This window comes from Pongo pygmaeus, chromosome 2, assembly GCF_028885625.2.
Source record: "Pongo pygmaeus isolate AG05252 chromosome 2, NHGRI_mPonPyg2-v2.0_pri, whole genome shotgun sequence".
In the NCBI taxonomy this organism is placed as follows: domain Eukaryota; kingdom Metazoa; phylum Chordata; class Mammalia; order Primates; family Hominidae; genus Pongo; species Pongo pygmaeus.
Genome location: NC_085930.1, coordinates 193,121,595 through 193,140,080, shown reverse-complemented (window position 1 = coordinate 193,140,080; position 18,486 = coordinate 193,121,595). Strand labels below are relative to the sequence as shown.

The following is an 18,486-nucleotide window of genomic DNA, read 5'->3' as shown; positions in this document are numbered from 1 at the left end:
GGACCTGTAGCTTTAGTGGAATTGGAACCATTTGTCTCCAGAGAAAGAAATGTTGGCTGCTTTGTGGCTAGCTCAGTAGTTGGTACACTGCTGTCCTGGGTTTGTAGCTACTGAGCTTAGAGTGCAGCTTAGGAAGTCAGCTGTGCAAAGTGAGAAAATCATTTCAGTTAAATTTTCTGCCAGCTCTAATTTTGGCTTTTAGTCTGTAGTAGACACTGAGGAAGAATTAAATGCTGGACTTGTCCTTTATCCCCTAAGGTTTCCTTTTATCCTCTCAGGTTTCTTATGGATCCCAGAGAATGTTCAGCTCTTGGCATTCTTTTGTTTTTGAGACAGAGTCTCGCTCTGTCGCCCAGGCTGGAGTTTCAGCTCACTGCAACCTCTGCCTCCTCAGTTCAAGTGATTTGCATTCCTCAGCTTCCTGAGTCGCTGGGACCACAGGTGCGGGCCACCATGCCCAGCTAATTTTTGTATTTTTTAGTAGAGACAGGGTTTCACTATGTTGGCCAGGCTGGTCTCGAACTCCTGACCTCAGGTGATCTGCCCACCTCAGCCTCCCAAAGTGCTGGGATTACAGGTGTGAGCCACTGTGCCCAGCCGGTATTCTTTTGCTTTTCTTAGAAGATAGAAAGCCTATGATGAGTTTCCCAAGGCAAAGGCAGGATAAATGTGCTGTTTCCTCAGCTGCCTCCTAGAGACTCTGAATCTGGAAACCGCGCCTCCACCACCATTAGCCAGTATTGAGGGTGGGTACCTCTTCTTGAGATACCTGCAAACAATTAAAACTTGAAAGGAACTCTTAGAGGAAAAGCAAGGTAAAACCAAAACCAAACCAACACAAACTCAGAAAATCACAAGATACAAATTTCTGAGTTGTTCTGGGTACAAATATAATCTAAATCATAGGCCAGATAATTTGGCACCACACCCCTTCCTAAATTAGCCAGAATGTCGATCCATTCTAGTACCTGCATCTATGCGCTCCCTTATCTGCCTGTGTGGGCTTGAGCTCTCCAGCCTGTGTTTTTGCAGCTCTCTATTGTTTTGCCCTCATGATTGGCTCCAAGGAGAGAGACCCCTTTTCATGCAGGCCTTAAAACACTTTTGCTGGCCTCTGTCTCATGGCCCTAGCTTTCCCCACCTTCTCCCAGAGCTCCCTGTGCTTCCTGGACCCAGGAAGCCCAGCCCTGGCCTCTGTCCTATCCCCCGCAGCTGGAGTGTTTTTCATCCTGAGGACTGTCTGGAGCCTGCCTAAGCTGACGGTGAGCTGTCCCAGCTGTCACTCTGGTCTGTCTCTTGAGTCTTGGTCCCCTGTGAGTGACAGGTACCTTGTCTACCCAGAGCACTTCTGCCTGGTGCCCATTCATTAGCAAGAAACAGTGTTCTCATTTCTTCTTCTTCAGGTGCCTTCTCCTTTTGATCTGCTCATTAATTTTTTTTTTTTTTTTTTGAGACGGAGTGTCACTTTGTCACCCAGGTTGGAGTGCAGTGACATGATCTCTGTTCACTGCAGCCTCCACCTCCCAGGTTCAAGCAGTTCTCCTGCCTCAGCTTCCCCAGTAGTTGGAATTACAGGCATCCGCCACCATGCCCAGCTAATTTCTGTATTTTTAGTAGAGATGGGGTGTCACATAGTTGGCCAGGCTGGTCTTGAACTCCTGACCTCAGGTGATCTGCCCACCTCGGCCTTCCAAAGTGCTGGGATTACAGCTATGAGCCACCGTGCCCCACCTGTCATAACCATCTTAATTGTATTTAACAAATGCTCAAAACTTCATGAGACAGACACCATTGTTATGCATATTTTATTTTACCAAATAGTGAGGTTTCACTATGTTGCCCAGGCTAGTCTTAAACTCCTGAGCTCAAGAGATTCTCCCACCTCTGCCTCCCAAAGTGCTGGGATTATAGGCGTGAGACACCGCCCTTGGCTATTATGCCTGTTTTATATAGATGATGAAACTGAAATCCAGAGAGTGAGAGTAATTTGCCCAAAGACACACAGCTAAAAGTGGCAGAGCTAGGATTTGAACCCAGGCTGGCCAGCTGGCTCTACTCACTACACTCACTGCGTTGCCTCCTGAAGCATGTGTCACGACCCCACTGTTAACCACGACCTTGATATTCCATCTCTCCAAAAAACAGTTAGACGTGCCTCTTTGTGGATCTTGACCTTTAGTTACATTTCTTTTCCCAGCATCTTCAAAGTCTCATCTGCCTTCCTCATCTCAAAAACGAAAAAAAGAAAGTCACACAATCTATGCCGTTCTCTCTAGTCTTTTTCATTTGCTCTACTTTTTCCTCTTAACTTTTTTCACCTAATCTTAACAACTAAAAGCCAAAATCAGTCCGTATTTCTGCATACCTCAAAATAAGGTTTCCTTTAGCTTCCTGATAGAAGAAGGTATGTGAGTCCCAAAATCTCCTGCTCTGAAGACTGAGTCTACTATGAAGCATCCAGCACAGATGACAGGGCAGCATGGTTTACTGCAGTGTTTTCTACTATACCGAGGGTGAATTGCTGTGTCGTCTCACACTTTGGGAGATATTCTTGGCTTCATTTAGCAGTGGTCAATGTTGACTATTGCTAAAAATAAAATATGAAGAACCAAAGATGAAAATGTACTTTCGGCAAGATCAGGACTCCAGGGGTTCTGATTGTTAAAAATAACTGCCCTCATGTTCAGACACTTTTCTATCCAGTCACTTAACTACATCCTTTTGATTAAGTGGGTGCATAACTTTGCTTTCATTTCTGTCTGTGGGTCAGACCCAGGACTGTCTGGCTTCTCTAATGAGGGGAGATATTTTTCCATTCCTGATTGAGCTCCCTGTTGAGGTTGGTCTGGTCTGCCTTACTGTGTACCACCTACGAGTGTATGCAAATATTCCTTTTCTATCTGGAACCCATTGTTTAGTGGTCTGAGGCTCCTTCAGCTGGTGTGATGGACCTGGGTGAATTGAATGTTAAGCCTGGGCTGGGCACAGTGGCTCACGTCTGTAATCCCAACACTTTGGGAAGCCAACACGGATGGATCACCTGAGACCTGGAGTTCAAGACCAGCCTGGTCAACATGGCGAAACCCTGTTGCTACCAAAAAATACAAAAGTTAGCCAGGTGTGGTGGTGCACACCTGTAGTCCCAGCTACTTGGGAGGCTGAGGCACGAGAATTGCTTGAACCTGGGGGGCGGGGCAGGGGTTGCAGTGAACTGAGATCATGCCACTGCACTCCAGCCTGGGTGACAGAGCAAGATTCTGTCTCAAAAAAAAAAGTTAAGCCTGTTGTTGTATTTACCCATAGAAAATCTGATAGGGCCGGCTACTCAGGGGGCAGGAGACTGTGCTTTTGTGTATAGCAGTTCTCGCTTCTCTGTGGTTTCACTTTCTGCAGTTTCAGTTACCCATGATCAACCAGGATCCAAAAATATTACATACTATATTTTGCGAGAGACAGACCACAGTCAAATAATGTTCATTACAGCATATTGTTATAATTGTTTGATTTCATTATTGTTAATCTCTTACTGTGCCTAATTTATAAATTAAACTTTATCATAGGTATGTATATATAGGGGAAAAAAAACATAGCATTTATAGGGTTCAGTACTATTTGTGGTTTGAGGCATCCACTGGGGCTCCCTGGAGCATATCCTTGTGGATGAAGGGGAGCTCCATGCCTGCTCTTTGATCCAGAGGCATCTGATGGACTTACTTGCTGTATGTGTTTCCCAGGGCTGTCATAAACAGTTTAAGCCACAAACTGGATGGCTTCAAACAACAGAAATGTACTATCTCACAGTTCCGGGGGCTGGAAGTCTAAAATCAAAGTGTCATTTGGGCCATGCTGCCACTGAAACCTATAGGGAAGGACCCTTCCTTGCCTCTTCCAGCTTCTGGTAGTTGTGGCCATCTTTGGCATTCCTTGGCTTGTGGATGCATCCCTCTGGCCTCTGCCTCCATTGTCACATGATGCCCTCCCAGTGTTTCTCTGCCTTCACATGGCCATCTCTCATAAGGACCAGTCATATGGGATTAAGGGCCCACCCTTCTGTATTACTCTGGTATGACCTCATCTTAACTAATTACATCTGCAAATTACCCTATTTCCAAATAAGTTCACATTCTTAGGTACTTAGTGTCTTTTGGGGAGACACAGGTGAACCCATTAAACTGTACAGTATTAAACAACACTTCCTGGGCCAAAGGTAGTGAGAAGCGAGCATGTTCCAAGTGGGAAAAATGCCATGCAAAGGGCAAGAGGCGCTGGAGAGCAGGGCGGGTCAGAATCTCCCAGGAGATCGAGAGATGCCCAAATAGCAGGAATGAGGCAGTGCCGGCCTGCTGTCCTCTTACTAGAGCTCTGTGATAATGATGTGATTGTATTTGCATGCCTGTACTTAGTAACCCCAGATATGGAGACAGGTGTGTGGCATAGAGCAAAAGTCCATGTTTCTCCCAGAGAGTTTCCTGTTTCCCACATTCCAGGCATAATTTTATGAGCAAAGCAAATATACTTTTCAGATTACTAGACCTCCAAATGTTAACGTGTAGATCAAGACAAGCCGTCCAAAATTACTGTAACATCCCAGTATTCCACCAAATACCTGTTCCACCACCAATTCTCCACCCTCATCCTCAGTGGCAAAGATAATTTTCTCCTGTCCTAAACATTTCTAGTCCTGGCCAGGCACAGTGGCTCATGCCTGTAATCCCAGCATTTTGGGAGGCCAAGGTAGGCTCATCACTTGAGCTTGAGCGCTGGAATTTGAGACCAGCCTGAGCAACATGGCAAAACCCCATCTCTACAAAAAACACAAAAATTACGTGGCATGCGCCTGTAAAAAAAAAATTTCTAGTCTCGTTCTTTTGGTATCACCTCTGATTTCCTTGAGGTAGATACTGTTGGCACAGTAAGCAAAAATGGCCCCCAAACTGGCCTTCTGTGCCAGGAAAATTCCTTTTTCTTGACTTGTCCTTTATTCTTTCTCTCCTTCTTCCTCTTCCCTTCTACTGGATCAGTTTCTTTGCCTGGTCAGGCCAGCTGTCCTGGAGCCCCATACTCAATGACAGAGTTGTGAACCAGGTAGAGCAAGAGAAAGAGGGTGCATTTCTAAGTTTGTATGTATGGAGAGATTTATATTTTATTTTATTTTATGTTATTTTATTTTATTTTGTTATGTTATTTTATTTTATTTATTTTATCTTATTTTTAATTTAATTTAATTTAATTTATTTTATTTTATTTTATTATTATTTTTTATTTTATTTTGTTTATTGAGATGGAGTCTCACTCTGTCGCCCAGGCTAGAGTGCAGTGGTGTGATCTCAGCTCACTGCAACCACTGCTTCCCAGGTTCAAGCAATTCTCCTGCCTCAGCCTCCTGAGTAGCTGGGATTACAGGTGCCCACCACCACGCCTGGCTAATTTTTGTATTTTTAGTAGAGACGGGGATTCACCATGTTGGCCAGGCTGGTCTTGAACTCCTGACCTCAAGTAATCCACCCGCCTCGGCCTCCCAAAGTGCTGGGATTACAGGCATGAGCCATCGCACCCAGCCAAAAGATGTATTTTAACAAATACACGCACAGGAAAAAATCTAGAAGGATATTTGCCAATATTTGCATTTATAAATTGTTCTATAACTAGTATTATTTACATAGTAAAAATAGTAAAAGAATAAATCAAGTTTTATGGAGATGAGGAGGTGGCCCAGTATGCTGTCAGAGCTCCCATCTGGCTGGTTGGGGAATGAGCCATCTGTGACCATCAGGGTTTGGAGTCTTCTCTCCCTGTGCATGTGTGTTAAACATCTTCCACAGACAGCCTTTGCCAATGGGTCGCTTCAGGGCAGAACCACTGAGAAATTCCTGTGTTTCTCCCTAGATCAAATTTGGACCCCTTCAACCAGTACACCGAAGACCAGATTTGGGATGCCCTGGAGAGGACACACATGAAAGAATGTGTAAGTGAAGAGCTTAGGGGAAGCCGTGCTGGGATGGTGAGTGTGGAAGCATGGCGGTGCCATTGCCACGCCCTGTCTGCTCTGGCTGCGCCTCCAGGATGCCTATGGACGAAGGCTTCGTGGCAGGGCTCTCCAAGTCTTTCAGATACCTGGGAAAAGCTGATCCCTCTCAACCCCACCTCCCACACTGCCCACGGTCATATTGGCCTTGCACTATCCATTGATTGAAGATTGTAATGACAGCTACTTAGAATTAAGTGATGCCTTTAATTTGTTCGATTAGTCGTAACAGTGTAACATACTTTGAAGCATCCACATATATGCAAAAGATATATAACGTGGCCGGGCGCAATGGCTCACGCCCGTAATCCCAGCACTTTGGGAGGCCGAGGCGGGTGGATCACCTGAGGTCAGGAATTCAAGACCAGCCTGACCAATATGATGAAACCCCGTCTCTACTAAAAATAAAAAAATTAGCCGGGTGTGGTGGCATGCAACTATAATCCACCTGCAATCCGAGCTACTCGGAAGGCTGAGACAGGAGAATCGCTTGAACCCAGGAGACAGAGGTTGCAGTGAGCTGAGATCGCACCACTGCACTCCAGTCTGGGCAACAAGAGCGAAACTCTGTCTCAAAAAAAAAAAAAAAAGATACATAACGTATTGAGTTTGCAGAAGGCACACAGTGTGCATATGGACCATGGACCACAGAGGTTTTGGGATAACTCAGTAGGCCCTCACAGGCCCTCACGAGCTGCTGCAGTCTACTGGTTGATGCCACTGGCCTAGGGTGAGGTCTCTGTTATGCCTGGGTTGAGTCAGGATCCAGGATCCCCTGCCCTAATTCAACTATTAGTAGATGAGCTCTGTTTTTTCCTCTGCTCTATCGGGATTCTTCTCATTTGAAGAATAAGTTCTGCAGCTTACAAAAAATGTTTCACAGGCACGGGCCTACGGCTTTGGACTTCAGAAGGAGAGTACTTTTCCTTACTCTGTTTCCTATTGCAAGACCATATTTTCAGAACCAAAACTTAAGGCCCACTATGTGACTGGATTTTGGGGACATGAAAGCATTGGAATTTCTGGGATGTTTTAATGGTATAAAGCTAACAGAATAGTCTGTTGGAGTCATGGACTGCCTTGGAAGTGGGTACTAGCATGCATGATCAGTACACTTGCACCTTCGTTCCAGATGAGACAGGTTCTTGGCTAATAGTTCTTTCATTGGTTTCAGAATCATTTCTTCTTGTCCTTGGATTTTCAGGAAATTCAGCTTAGTTTCTTACCCCTCTGATCTCTAGTTTCCTTCTCCCTAGATTGCTCAGCTACCTCTGAAACTTGAATCTGAAGTGATGGAGAATGGGGATAACTTCTCAGTGGGGGAACGGCAGCTCTTGTGCATAGCAAGAGCCCTGCTTCGCCACTGTAAGGTAAGGCAGTTCAGGGTTGGCAGCAGTAGAGAATGGGAATGCTTTAATGCAGCCTTTCCCTGGCACACTGGGCTCCAAAGGTATTCCTGGCTCTGATCCCTGTTGGCACTTTCTAAGAGCATGACCAGAGATAACTCTAACCCTGACACAATTTGGGTATATTGGTTTTGGGGAAGGAGAACAGGGTTGCTTTGTTTTTACCTTCATCCAAGACCGACTTTTGTTTCTGGCCATTGAGTAGTTGTATGACTGCAAACCATAGACATAGAAGATTTTTTTTTTTTTTGAGACGGAGTCTTGCTCTGTCTCCAGGCTGGAGTGTAGTGGCCGAATCTCGGCTCACTACAACCTCCACCTCCCGGGTTCAAGCGATTCTCCTGCCTCAGCCTCCCGAGTAGCTGGGATTACAGGCACGCACCACCATGCCCAGCTAATTTTTGCATTTTTAGTAGAGACAGGGTTTCACCATGTTGGCCAGGATAGTCTCAATCTCTTGACCTCGTGATCTGCCCACTTTGGCCTCCCAAAGTGCTGGGATTACAGGCGTGAGCCACCATGTCTGGCCGACATAGATTTTAAAACTGCAAGAGACTTTAAGGTCATCCAATCCAGCCCCTTCATTTTATAAACAGGAAAAGGAATGTCCTTTTGTCCAGTATGTTACCAGCCATGTTGGATTCAAGGGAAAAAAAGAATTAATTGTACATGCTCACCGTCACAGAGCATGTAGGGGCAAGTATTTGATTAGATCCGTGGTTTTGTTTTGTTTTGTTTTGTTTTGTTTTTGAGACAGAGTCTCACTCTGTCACCCAGGCTGGAGTGCAGTGGTGTGATCTCGGCTCACTGCAACCTCCGCCTCCTGGATTCACACGATTCTCTTGCCTCCGCCTCCCAAGTAGCTGGGACTACAGGTGTGCGTCACCACGCCTGGCCAATTTTTGTATCTTTAGTAGAGACAGGGTTTCACCATATTGGCCAGGATGGTCTCGATCTCTTGACCTCGTGATCCGCCTGCCTCGGCCTCTCAAAGTGCTGGGATTACAAGCGTGAGCCACTGCGCTCGGCCTAGATCAGCATTTTACAAATACGCTGTTATGGAAATCAAGGCAAACATGGTTTTGAAATTGTATCACTTCTAAGCAAAAGGATGTTTTTACATATATGTGTGCTTTCTTAGGAAAAAAAAAACAATAGGCCGGGCACGGTGGCTCAAGCCTGTAATCCCAGCACTTTGGGAGGCCGAGGCAGGTGGATCACAAGGTCAGGAGATCGAGACCATCCTGGCTAACACGGTGAAACCCCGTCTCTACTAAAAATACAAAAAATTAGCTGGGCGTGGTGGCGGCGTCTGTAGTCCCAGCTACTCGGGAGGCTGAGGCAGGAGAATGGCGTGAACCCGGGAGGCGGAGCTTGCAGTGAGCCGAGATCGCGCCACTGCCCTCCAGCCTGGGCGACAGAGCGAGACTCCGCCTCAAAAAAAAAAAAAAAAGAAAAGAAAAAAAACAATAGATGGTGTAAAACTTAAATAATGAAATACATTTTAGTAAAATCTAGATTAACCAGAATGCTAAAGGAATTTAATCGAGTTTCTTTCTCCTCTGCTTCTCTGGCAGATTCTGATTTTAGATGAAGCCACAGCTGCCATGGACACAGAGACAGACTTACTGATTCAAGAGACCATCCGAGAAGCATTTGCAGATTGTACCATGCTGACCATCGCCCATCGCCTGCACACGGTTCTAGGCTCCGATAGGATTATGGTGCTGGCCCAGGGACAGGTACCGAGTCCTTCAGGGACTTTGGCTTGGCATGTCTGGGAGGAAACTGGCCCCTGGCAGGGATGGACTGATTGCCATCTTTGTAGGGTTCTGGGCATTCAGATAAGCACTTGCAGCAACGCTGTTTACTTGCTATTGGGAGGGATACAGCCTCCTAATCACAAGATTACTCAGGCACCTCTGATGGGGTTCTCATTTTACTTTACTAATTTGTCCTTTTGTTGCTTGTGAGTAGCGACACTGACTTAAGTCAGAGAGTAGATGTACTGAGTGATTCATTCACATACACAATGATCACCCCCGGCATACTTAGGCCAGAGAGTGTAGATACTTAGTGATTCATTCACATACACAATTATCATCCCTGGTACATGTACTGAGTGATTCATTCACATACACAATGATCACCCCCGGCATACTTAGGCCAGGGAGTATAGATACTTAGTGATTCATTCACATACACAATGATCACCTCCGGCATACTTAGGCCAGAGAGTATAGATACTTAGTGATTCATTGACATACACAATTATCATCCCTGGTACATGTACTTAGTGATTCATTCACATACACAATGATCACCCCCTCTCTGGAGGCCTATTGAGACCAGCCAGCACATGTTTGCTTTTTTGCAGTCACGTAGTGGCGCCAAACTTCTTACACTGTTGTTTCAGGCGTTCCCATGGCCTGGCCCTAGCCTTTCCTTCTTCATTTTCCACTCTTCCCTTGCAGGTGCCGTTGGCTATAGACATCTTGCATTCTCCAAGCTTTTTATCTGTCTTTACTCAGATAGTTCCATCTACCTAAAAGGCCCTTTGCCCTTCTCTTTCCCATATCCACTTGCTCACAACCTGCCTGTCCCTGAAGAATGACATGGCCCAGATGCCAAAGCCTCCATGAAACCCCCTGGCTGCCTCAGCCGCCCTAGACTGTATCTGTACCTCTCTTGTAGCTCTTCTGCCTCAGCTGATAGGAATTGTGCAATGCCCTGTCTCCCTAGAGAACTCCCTGAATGCTCTCTGAGGGCAGAGTCACTGCTCATTCATCTTTAGGGCCCCAGCAGTGCTTAGTACTACAGTTCTTTGTTCAGGTGATGTTAAGTACATTTATGTTAAACAAATACCTCCTTTGCATGCCCCTAGGATACAAGTAAATTCATAATTTGGAGGAAATAGCAAGCCATTTATAATGGGTAACATGTCTTCTATTGTAGAAGCTACCACAGTAACAGCTACTGTAATAGCTACTTCTATTGAATGTTTACTATGTGTCAGGCACTGTGCTTAGTGCTTTACATATAATCTCTCAACATACAATCAGTCATCACAACAACATAGAGAGAGACGTAGCCTGAATTCTGCTTTAGAGATGAGGAGACAAAGTCTCAGGGGAAGTCCATAGGAAGTGGAGTAGGCCGGGTGTGGTGGTTCACACCTGTAATCCCAGCAGTTTGGGAGGCCGAGGCGGGCAGATTGCCTGAGCTCAAGCTTTCGAGAGCAGCCTAGGCAACATGGCGAAACCCCGTCTCTACCAAAAATTCAAAAAATTAGCCAGGCGTGGTGGCACACACCTATAATCCCAGCTACTAAGGAATTTGAGGTGGAAGGATCATTTAACCCTGGGAGGCAGCGGAGGTTGCAGTGAGCCGAGATAGCGCCACTGCACTCCATCCTGGGTGACAGAGTGAGACCTCATCTCAAAAAAAAAAAAAAACAATAAAAATTGGTACGATTTTTAAAAAAAGGAAGCGGAGGAGATGGGACAGGACTCAGGCCAGCAACCCCACTGCCAGCACACTGTCTGAATTGTGGAGAAATATTGAGAAAAGTGTTAAATAGGGCAGGTTCAACCTGGGCTTCAAAGCTGAATTGAGAGAACTTGGGGGCTAAGGATTTTTCTCATCTTGAAATTATTTTCATGCTAGTGTTTTTTGTGACTATCTTTGTTTGCCTTAAACTAAGTGTTTACTGAGATTCTGTCATACATAAGATACATTGAGCTACTACTTTGTAAGTGGGTGTTAAAATAGAGCCTAGTAAGCTATAATAGATGGGACCAAGAACATCTTCTGGAAAATTCTTTTTTTCTTTTTTTGAGCCAGAGTCTCACTCTGTCGCCCAGGCTGGAGTACAGTGGTGCAATCTTGGCTCACTGCAACCTGCGCCTCCCGGGTTCAAGCAATTCTCCTGCCTCAGTTTCTCGAGCAACTGGGAGTACAGGCATGTGCCACCATGCCTGGCTAATTTTTGTATTTTTAGTAGAGACAGGATTGCACCATGTTGGCCAGGCTGGTCTCGAACTTCTGACCTCAGATGATCCACCCACCTCGGCCTCCCAAAGTGCTGGGATTACAGGCACAAGCCACTGTGCCCAGCTGGAAATTCTTTCTTAAGGACACAAATTGAGACCCCTTTCTTTCAATGGGTGGCTTGATGTTTTGGAGTGAGGAGTCCATTCACTCTTTATGAGGGACTCTATCCTTCTCTTCCCTTAATTTTTTTCTTGCTAATTAAAATTTCCTTGTAATTTTAGGAAAGCCTAAAAACACACACACACACACACACACACACACACACACACACCAAAAAAGCATAAAGGCAAAAACAGGATGATAAGCCATTTACCCCCAGAGATGAGCATTGTAATACACTGACTTACCCCACCTGTGTTTTTCATGCACCTGCACACACAGACTCCAACAGATGGGATGCTCTCTGTCATAGACACAAAATACCAGACTAAAAGGGGTTTGGAGGATGGGATTTTGTTATCCCAGATGGCAAATGAGAGGGCAGAGGGTTGGTTTTTGTGCAGCTCAGATACAGGGGCTCTGTATCACTGTCAGCCAGCACTCACCTTCCCCTGCTGGTACAGGATGCCTGCTCAAGCACCCAACCAGAGGAAGGACACGTGTCCAAAGGAAGGACACATTCATGTTCTCCTTGTGGCCTGTCCACTGAGCAGGATACCCTCTCCTAAAGCACCAAGGAGACTTCCTCTTACATCTCCTTAAACAAGGTTATGTTCCATGCCTTTGCCCTGTGGTGGGGGAGGCTGAGAAAGTTGAGTACATGCATTTCAGCCTCTGCCACAGGAGGTGGGTTCTGCCAGCATATCATTCAGGGTTCTGCTGCCACATTATTTTCCATGGCTACACAGAAGTCCATCATAGGAATGGCCACTTGACTAAGTCACTCCCTGACTTCCTTTTTTTCCCTAACAACTAGACATTCTGAGCTCTTCCATTTCACTCTATAAGGTTAGATCAGCTTGCATAATAAAATGGCATTTGTCTGGTGTGCCCTTGACTTGAGCTGCACCTTCTCTCCCCTGCAGTTTATTTATTTTATTTTGTTTATTTATTTATTTTTTGTTTTTGAGACTGAGTTTCGCTCTTGTTGCCCAGGCTGGAGTGCAATGGCACGATCTCTGCTCACCGCAACCTCCACCTCCAGGTTCAAGCGATTCTCCTGCCTCAGACTCCCCAGTAGCTGGGATTACAGGGATGCACCACCACACCCAGCTAATTTTTGTATTTTTACTAGAGACAGGGTTTCACCACGTTGGTCAGGCTGGTCTCGAACTCCTCACCTCAGGTGATCTGCCTGCCTCGGCTTCCCAAAGTGCTGGGATTACAGGCATGAGCCACTGCACCCAGCCTGTTGTTTTTTATTTATTTATTATTATTTTTTTTTTTTTGAGGCAGAGTCTCGTTCTGTCGCCCAGCCTGGCATGCAGTGGTACAATCTCAGTTCACTGCAACCTCCGCCTCCTGGGTTCAAGCGATTCTCCTGCCTCAGCCTCCCAAGGTCACTGGGATTGTAGGCACCCGCCAACCGTGCCCAGCTAATTTTTGTATATTTAGTAGAGACAGGGTTTCACCATGTTGGCCAGGCTGGTCTTGAACTCCTCACCTCAGGCAGTCTGCCCACCTCAGCCTCCCAAAGTGTTGAGATTACAGGCGTGAGCCACCAGCCTCCTGCAGTTTATAGACCTGGTTGGTTGGTTCCTTCACTCCCAAGGCTGAAGGAATTTGGATTTATGTGAAGGAGATCTGGAAGTCGTTTTCTCTCTTTTTTTTTTTTTTTTTTTTTGCTATGAGAATACTTTATTAGGCAAAACCGCATACTACAAAAATGCTGGAAGTCATTTTCTCTGTCCTTTCCCTTACTCCCTGGATAGTTGAAAATAAAAAAATAAGGGGGGAGGTGCACGCAGGGCTAGTTGAATTGTCCCCAGAGTCTACCCTCAGCGGGCACTGGCACTTACTGAGCAGTGGATCCTCTAAATCACCCTGCATGACCCAGAGCTGCGTCCTGACAGCATCTACTTCTTTTGCAGGTGGTGGAGTTTGACACCCCATCGGTCCTTCTGTCCAACGACAGTTCCCGATTCTATGCCATGTTCGCTGCTGCAGAGAACAAGGTCGCTGTCAAGGGCTGACTCCTCCCTGTTGACGAAGTCTCTTTTCTTTAGAGCATTGCCATTCCCTGCCTGGGGCGGGCCCCTCATCGCGTCCTCCTACCGAAACCTTGCCTTTCTCGATTTTATCTTTCGCACAGCAGTTCCGGATTGGCTTGTGTGTTTCACTTTTAGGGAGAGTCATATTTTGATTATTGTATTTATTCCATATTCATGTAAACAAAATTTAGTTTTTGTTCTTAATTGCACTCTAAAAGGTTCAGGGAACCGTTATTATAATTGTATCAGAGGCCTATAATGAAGCTTTATACGTGTAGCTATATCTATATATAATTCTGTACATAGCCTATATTTACAGTGAAAATGTAAGCTGTTTATTTTATATTAAAATAAGCACTGTGCTAATAACAGTGCATATTCCTTTCTATCATTTTTGTACAGTTTGCTGTACTAGAGATCTGGTTTTGCTATTAGACTATAGGAAGGGTAGCATTTCATTCTTCTCTAGCTGGTGGTTTCACGGTGCCAGGTTTTCTGGGTGTCCAAAGGAAGACGTGTGGCAATAGTGGGCCCTCCGACAGCCCCCTCTGCCGCCTCCCCACGGCCACTCCAGGGGTGGCTGGAGACAGGTGGGCAGCTGGAGACCATGCAGAGCGCCGTGAGTTCTCAGGGCTCCTGCCTTCTGTCCTGGTGTCACTTACTGTTTCTGTCAGGAGAGCAGCGGGGCGAAGCCCAGGCCCCTTTTCATTCCCTCCATCAGGAATGGGAATCACAGAGACATTCCTCCGAGCCAGGGAGTTTCTTTCCTGCCTTCTTCTTTTTGCTGTTGTTTCTAAACAAGAATCAGTCTATCCACAGAGAGTCCCACTGCCTCAGGTTCCTACGGCTGGCCACTGCACAGAGCTCTCCAGCTCCGAGACCTGTTGGTTCCAAGCCCTGGAGCCAACTGCTGCTTTTTGAGGTGGCACTTTTTCATTTGCCTATTCCCACACCTCCACAGTTTAGTGGCAGGGCTCAGGATTTCGTGGGTCTGTTTTCCTTTCTCACCGCAGTTGTCGCACAGTCTCTCTCTCTCTCTCCCCCCAAAGTCTGCAACTTTAAGCAGCTCTTGCTAATCAGTGTCTCACACTGGCGTAGAAGTTTTTGTACTGTAAAGAGACCTACCTCAGGTTGCTGGTTGCTGTGTGGTTTGGTGTGTTCCCGCAAACCCCCTTTGTGCTGTGGGGCTGGTAGCTCAGGTGGGCGTGGTCACTGCTGTCATCAGTTGAATGGTCAGCGTTGCATGTCATGACCAACTAGACATTCTGTCGCCTTAGCATGTTTGCTGAACACCTTGTGGAAGCAAAAATCTGAAAATGTGAATAAAATTATTTTGGATTTTGTAAAACTCTTCGTGTATCAAACAATTCTCTGGGAAGGGAGTGAGATATCCTTGAATGGCTTTGGGACCTGCATATCCAGCAATGGAGTTGCATCTGGGAAGGACTGGTAGCAAAGCTGATTGGTTGCAAGGGCCATGGGGCCCTGAATGCCTGGAATCATCTCTGTGGGCCTTAGTCCCGCTGCCTGTGTTCCTGGGCATGGTCCCCAAATAAAGCTCCTTGGCTGCCCATAAGAGGGTGGGGAGTGGAAAGGTGAGTGGTTGTGGTGAGGTGGGTGGTCGTGGTGAGATGTATTTAAAATGAATAGTTTATCGAGGATTCTTAGCAATTCAAACAATATAATTACCCTTTCAGCCAATTCATTCAGATTCACCCATTGAAAATTAGTAACCCCGTCTCTACTAAAAATACAAAAATTAGCCCGGTGTGGTGGTGGGCACCTGTAGTCCCAGCTACTCAGGAGGCTGAGGCAGGAGAATTACTTGAACTCGGAGGTGGAGGTTGCAGTGAGCTGAGATCACGCCATTGCACACCAGCCTGGAAGACACAGTGAGACTCCGTCTCAAAAAAAAAAAAAAAAAAAAAGCAAAGGGTACTCATTCTAAAGTTTCTGACTATATTGTGTTGAATGCAGCCAAGAAAGGTTTTAAACTGGTATTAGTTCGCTGGCCGTCAGTAGAAATTATACTAATTTTTCTGAAGTACCTGTGCTGTCATGAGAACCCAGGGGCTTGACGCTAAAGTTAAAAATTTAGTTCCTAGGGGGTCACATTTCAAGCGCTCAGTAGCTGTATGCGACCTGTACAACATAGTAATGTACAGTGCAGATATAGGACGTGTCTATCATTGCAGGAAGTTCTGTTGGGCAGCTCCAATCTAAACGGTAACCACTTTTACTGAGTCACTAGATTTATCTTCCAAGAAGGTAACAAGGTCAGCAGAACGAGACCCTTCAAACTGCTGGGTTTACAGGTGTGAGTCACTGTGCCCAGCCTAAATTGGATTTTTAAAAGCAATTTCCATATTGCCATTTTGTGCTTTCCCAGCTCATAATTCTCTGTTGCCAAGTAGATAGAGTAGGCTAACAACTGTAAGAAACAAGCCCAAACTTTCAGCAGTTTACCACAGTAACAAAACTCCTGTAGCAAAGCAGCATGGTCTGTGGAGGGGTGGAATGAAGGTTCTGCCCGTGTGTTCAGGAACCCAGGCTCCCTCCCTCCTGGTCACCCTGCAAACCTCTAGGTTTGAGCTTCTCTGCTGGATCCATGTTGAGCAGAAGGTGTTATGAACCAGATGTGAAAACAGTAGACATTGCTTCTGTGCTCATTTTCTTGGCTAGAACTCAGGGGCACCTGTAGGCTAAGCACTGTACTAGGTACTTTTAGCATGGCCTTGCTTGATTTTCTCAACCACTTTACAAGGTAGCTATAATTAAGCACATTTTGCTGATGAGGAAAGGCTCATGAAGATTTAACTTGTCTCAAGCCAATATCCAGTATGAAGTGAATCACACAGAATTCAAACCCAAACAGCCTGCTCCCAGAGTTCAAGCTGTTCCTCACCTCGTGACCTGAGCTTCAATTTCATCAGCAAATTCAATTTCATCAAATGCATGTGCTAGATCAGATGACCTCTAAGATTTCTTCCAGCTCTCACTCCGTGACTAGTGTGAGTCCATAACTAGGACCTGAAAAACCTGGATCCCGCTCACCTCATTTGGGACACGGCTCTAGAACTCTGCCTCTTCCTCTTTGTTTCCACTAGGGAGGTGGTGTGTACTTGGGAGCGGATTTCCTCTTTTCCTGGAATCTTTTCTGTGTCCTGTTTCTTTCTGCCCGTGGCCTGAATTCAGCGTTCTTCCTTGGCTCAGGCAAGCTCCCTTCTACCCGCTCAGGTGGACTCAGCTTAGGAGGACTAAGCTGGCTGCTGTCCAAGTGAGAACCATCAGAGCTAGTGCTTGGTCTCCCGCAGACCTGGCACAGCCCTGTTCTCAAAGGGGAGCTCCATACCCACTAGGACGGGCCAGCGCCGGGCAGTTAGGACCGTGAGCACACACCTGTTGGGGCAGAGACACTGACATTCCCTGGAATGGTTGGTTCACAGGGCTAGGGGCTGGGGGAGACTTCTCTGACTCATTTTTTGTGTCCTTGACAAAGAATCTGGTGGGCTGCAGTCCTGGGGCCATTCTGACCACTGGTGAGAAAAAAGGTGCCATGAGGCCCACTCTGGGAGTCTCCACCTGATGTCATTCCCATGGGCCTCTGAGAGTGGCCTGCCCTCCGGGAACTTTAGCTCTCCACTTCTTCCAGACTTACTGATCCAACTGCCTCTTCCCTCAGCCTCCCAATACGTGGACTCCAGCCCCCTCGGGCTCTTTTCCCAAAAACTATTTATTGAACATTCGCTAGGTCCCATACCTTCTGCTGGGCACAGGAGACCAGAAACAGACACAGGGAGATTATAGTCCAAAGGAGAAGAGAAACTTTAAGTAACTTGCTCACTTTTTCTCACCCTTTCTCCTCCTCTGAGCTTCTCGGTCATGACCTAGGAGTCCAGGGATGGCACCTGGCCAGTCCTGCCCTGGGTCATTCAGAGACACCCTTTCTCTCTTGTCCTTGGTATTCCCTACCTCCGATCTCCCTTCCTTTCCTAGGATGTGGTTAGATCTAAAGGTCCATTGTAATAAGGATATGGGCCTGGGGCTGGTAGTTTCTGGGCCCTGGGCAACTCCTCCAGCCACAGGAGTCCTCAGGCACCAGACTTTCCGGACTAGCCCACCATGCTGCCTCACAGTGCCAAAAGCGTGAAGTCATCAACAGAAGGGTTTTGCTAGAGCAGCCTCTATGTATATTTTCTCTGGGATCCTGACAGCTGACCAAAATACAGGGGCTGCATCCCAGCCACCTACCATTTGATATAATCGCTGGCATTCATACTTAGATAATAAGCAAAACAATGTTTGGCTAAGAGAAGTGACACCTTGGGAACATACATGCCATCCCGCCATGCCTACGTATGATCAGGTTCTACCCTTCAATCCCCAGCCGAGCCATGTTGTACTCGGAGAAAGACTACCACTCCTTCAGTTTCAATACCCTTGGCGAGTCCTGGAGTCACTCTCGGAAATGGGCACATGAAGAAAGCTGCTACTTCATTTCCATAAAATCTCTGTTGGCAGGCCAGGCGCAGTGGCTCACACCTGTAACACAGCACTTTGGGAAGCCAAGGCGGGCAGATCATGAGGTCAGGAGTTCGAGACCAGCCTGGCCAACATGGTGAAACCCCGTCTGTACTAAAAATACAAAAATACAAAAATTGGCCAGGCGTGGTGGCAGGCGCCTGTAATCCCAGCTACTTGGGAGGCTGAGGCAGGAGAATCACTTGAAACCGGAAAATAGAGGTTGCAGTGAGCCGATTGCGCACTGCAACAGTGAACAGAGTGAAACTCTGTCTCAAAAAAAAAAAATCTCTGTTGGCAGTTGTGTCCACACAAGAAATCCCTTTCAGAA

General features: G+C 46.4%; 1 protein-coding gene across 5 annotated transcripts in view; it reads left to right on the top strand.

Annotated features, from left to right (window-relative positions):
- Positions 1-14,982, top strand: part of ABCC5 (ATP binding cassette subfamily C member 5) — a 96,574-nt gene extending 81,592 nt beyond the window's left edge. For 4 of the 5 annotated variants that reach the window (XM_054479999.2, XM_054480000.2, XM_054480001.2 and 1 more), the window contains 4 exons: positions 5,887-5,965; positions 7,282-7,395; positions 9,009-9,173; positions 13,515-14,982. In XM_054479999.2, coding sequence (XP_054335974.1) covers positions 5,887-5,965; positions 7,282-7,395; positions 9,009-9,173; positions 13,515-13,616 — 460 coding nt within the window. In that variant the 3' untranslated portion in view covers positions 13,617-14,982. The remainder of the gene's footprint in view (positions 1-5,886; positions 5,966-7,281; positions 7,396-9,008; positions 9,174-13,514) is intronic. The other variant, XM_063662479.1, reaches the window with a different exon arrangement.
- The last annotated feature ends 3,504 nt before the right edge of the window (positions 14,983-18,486 follow it).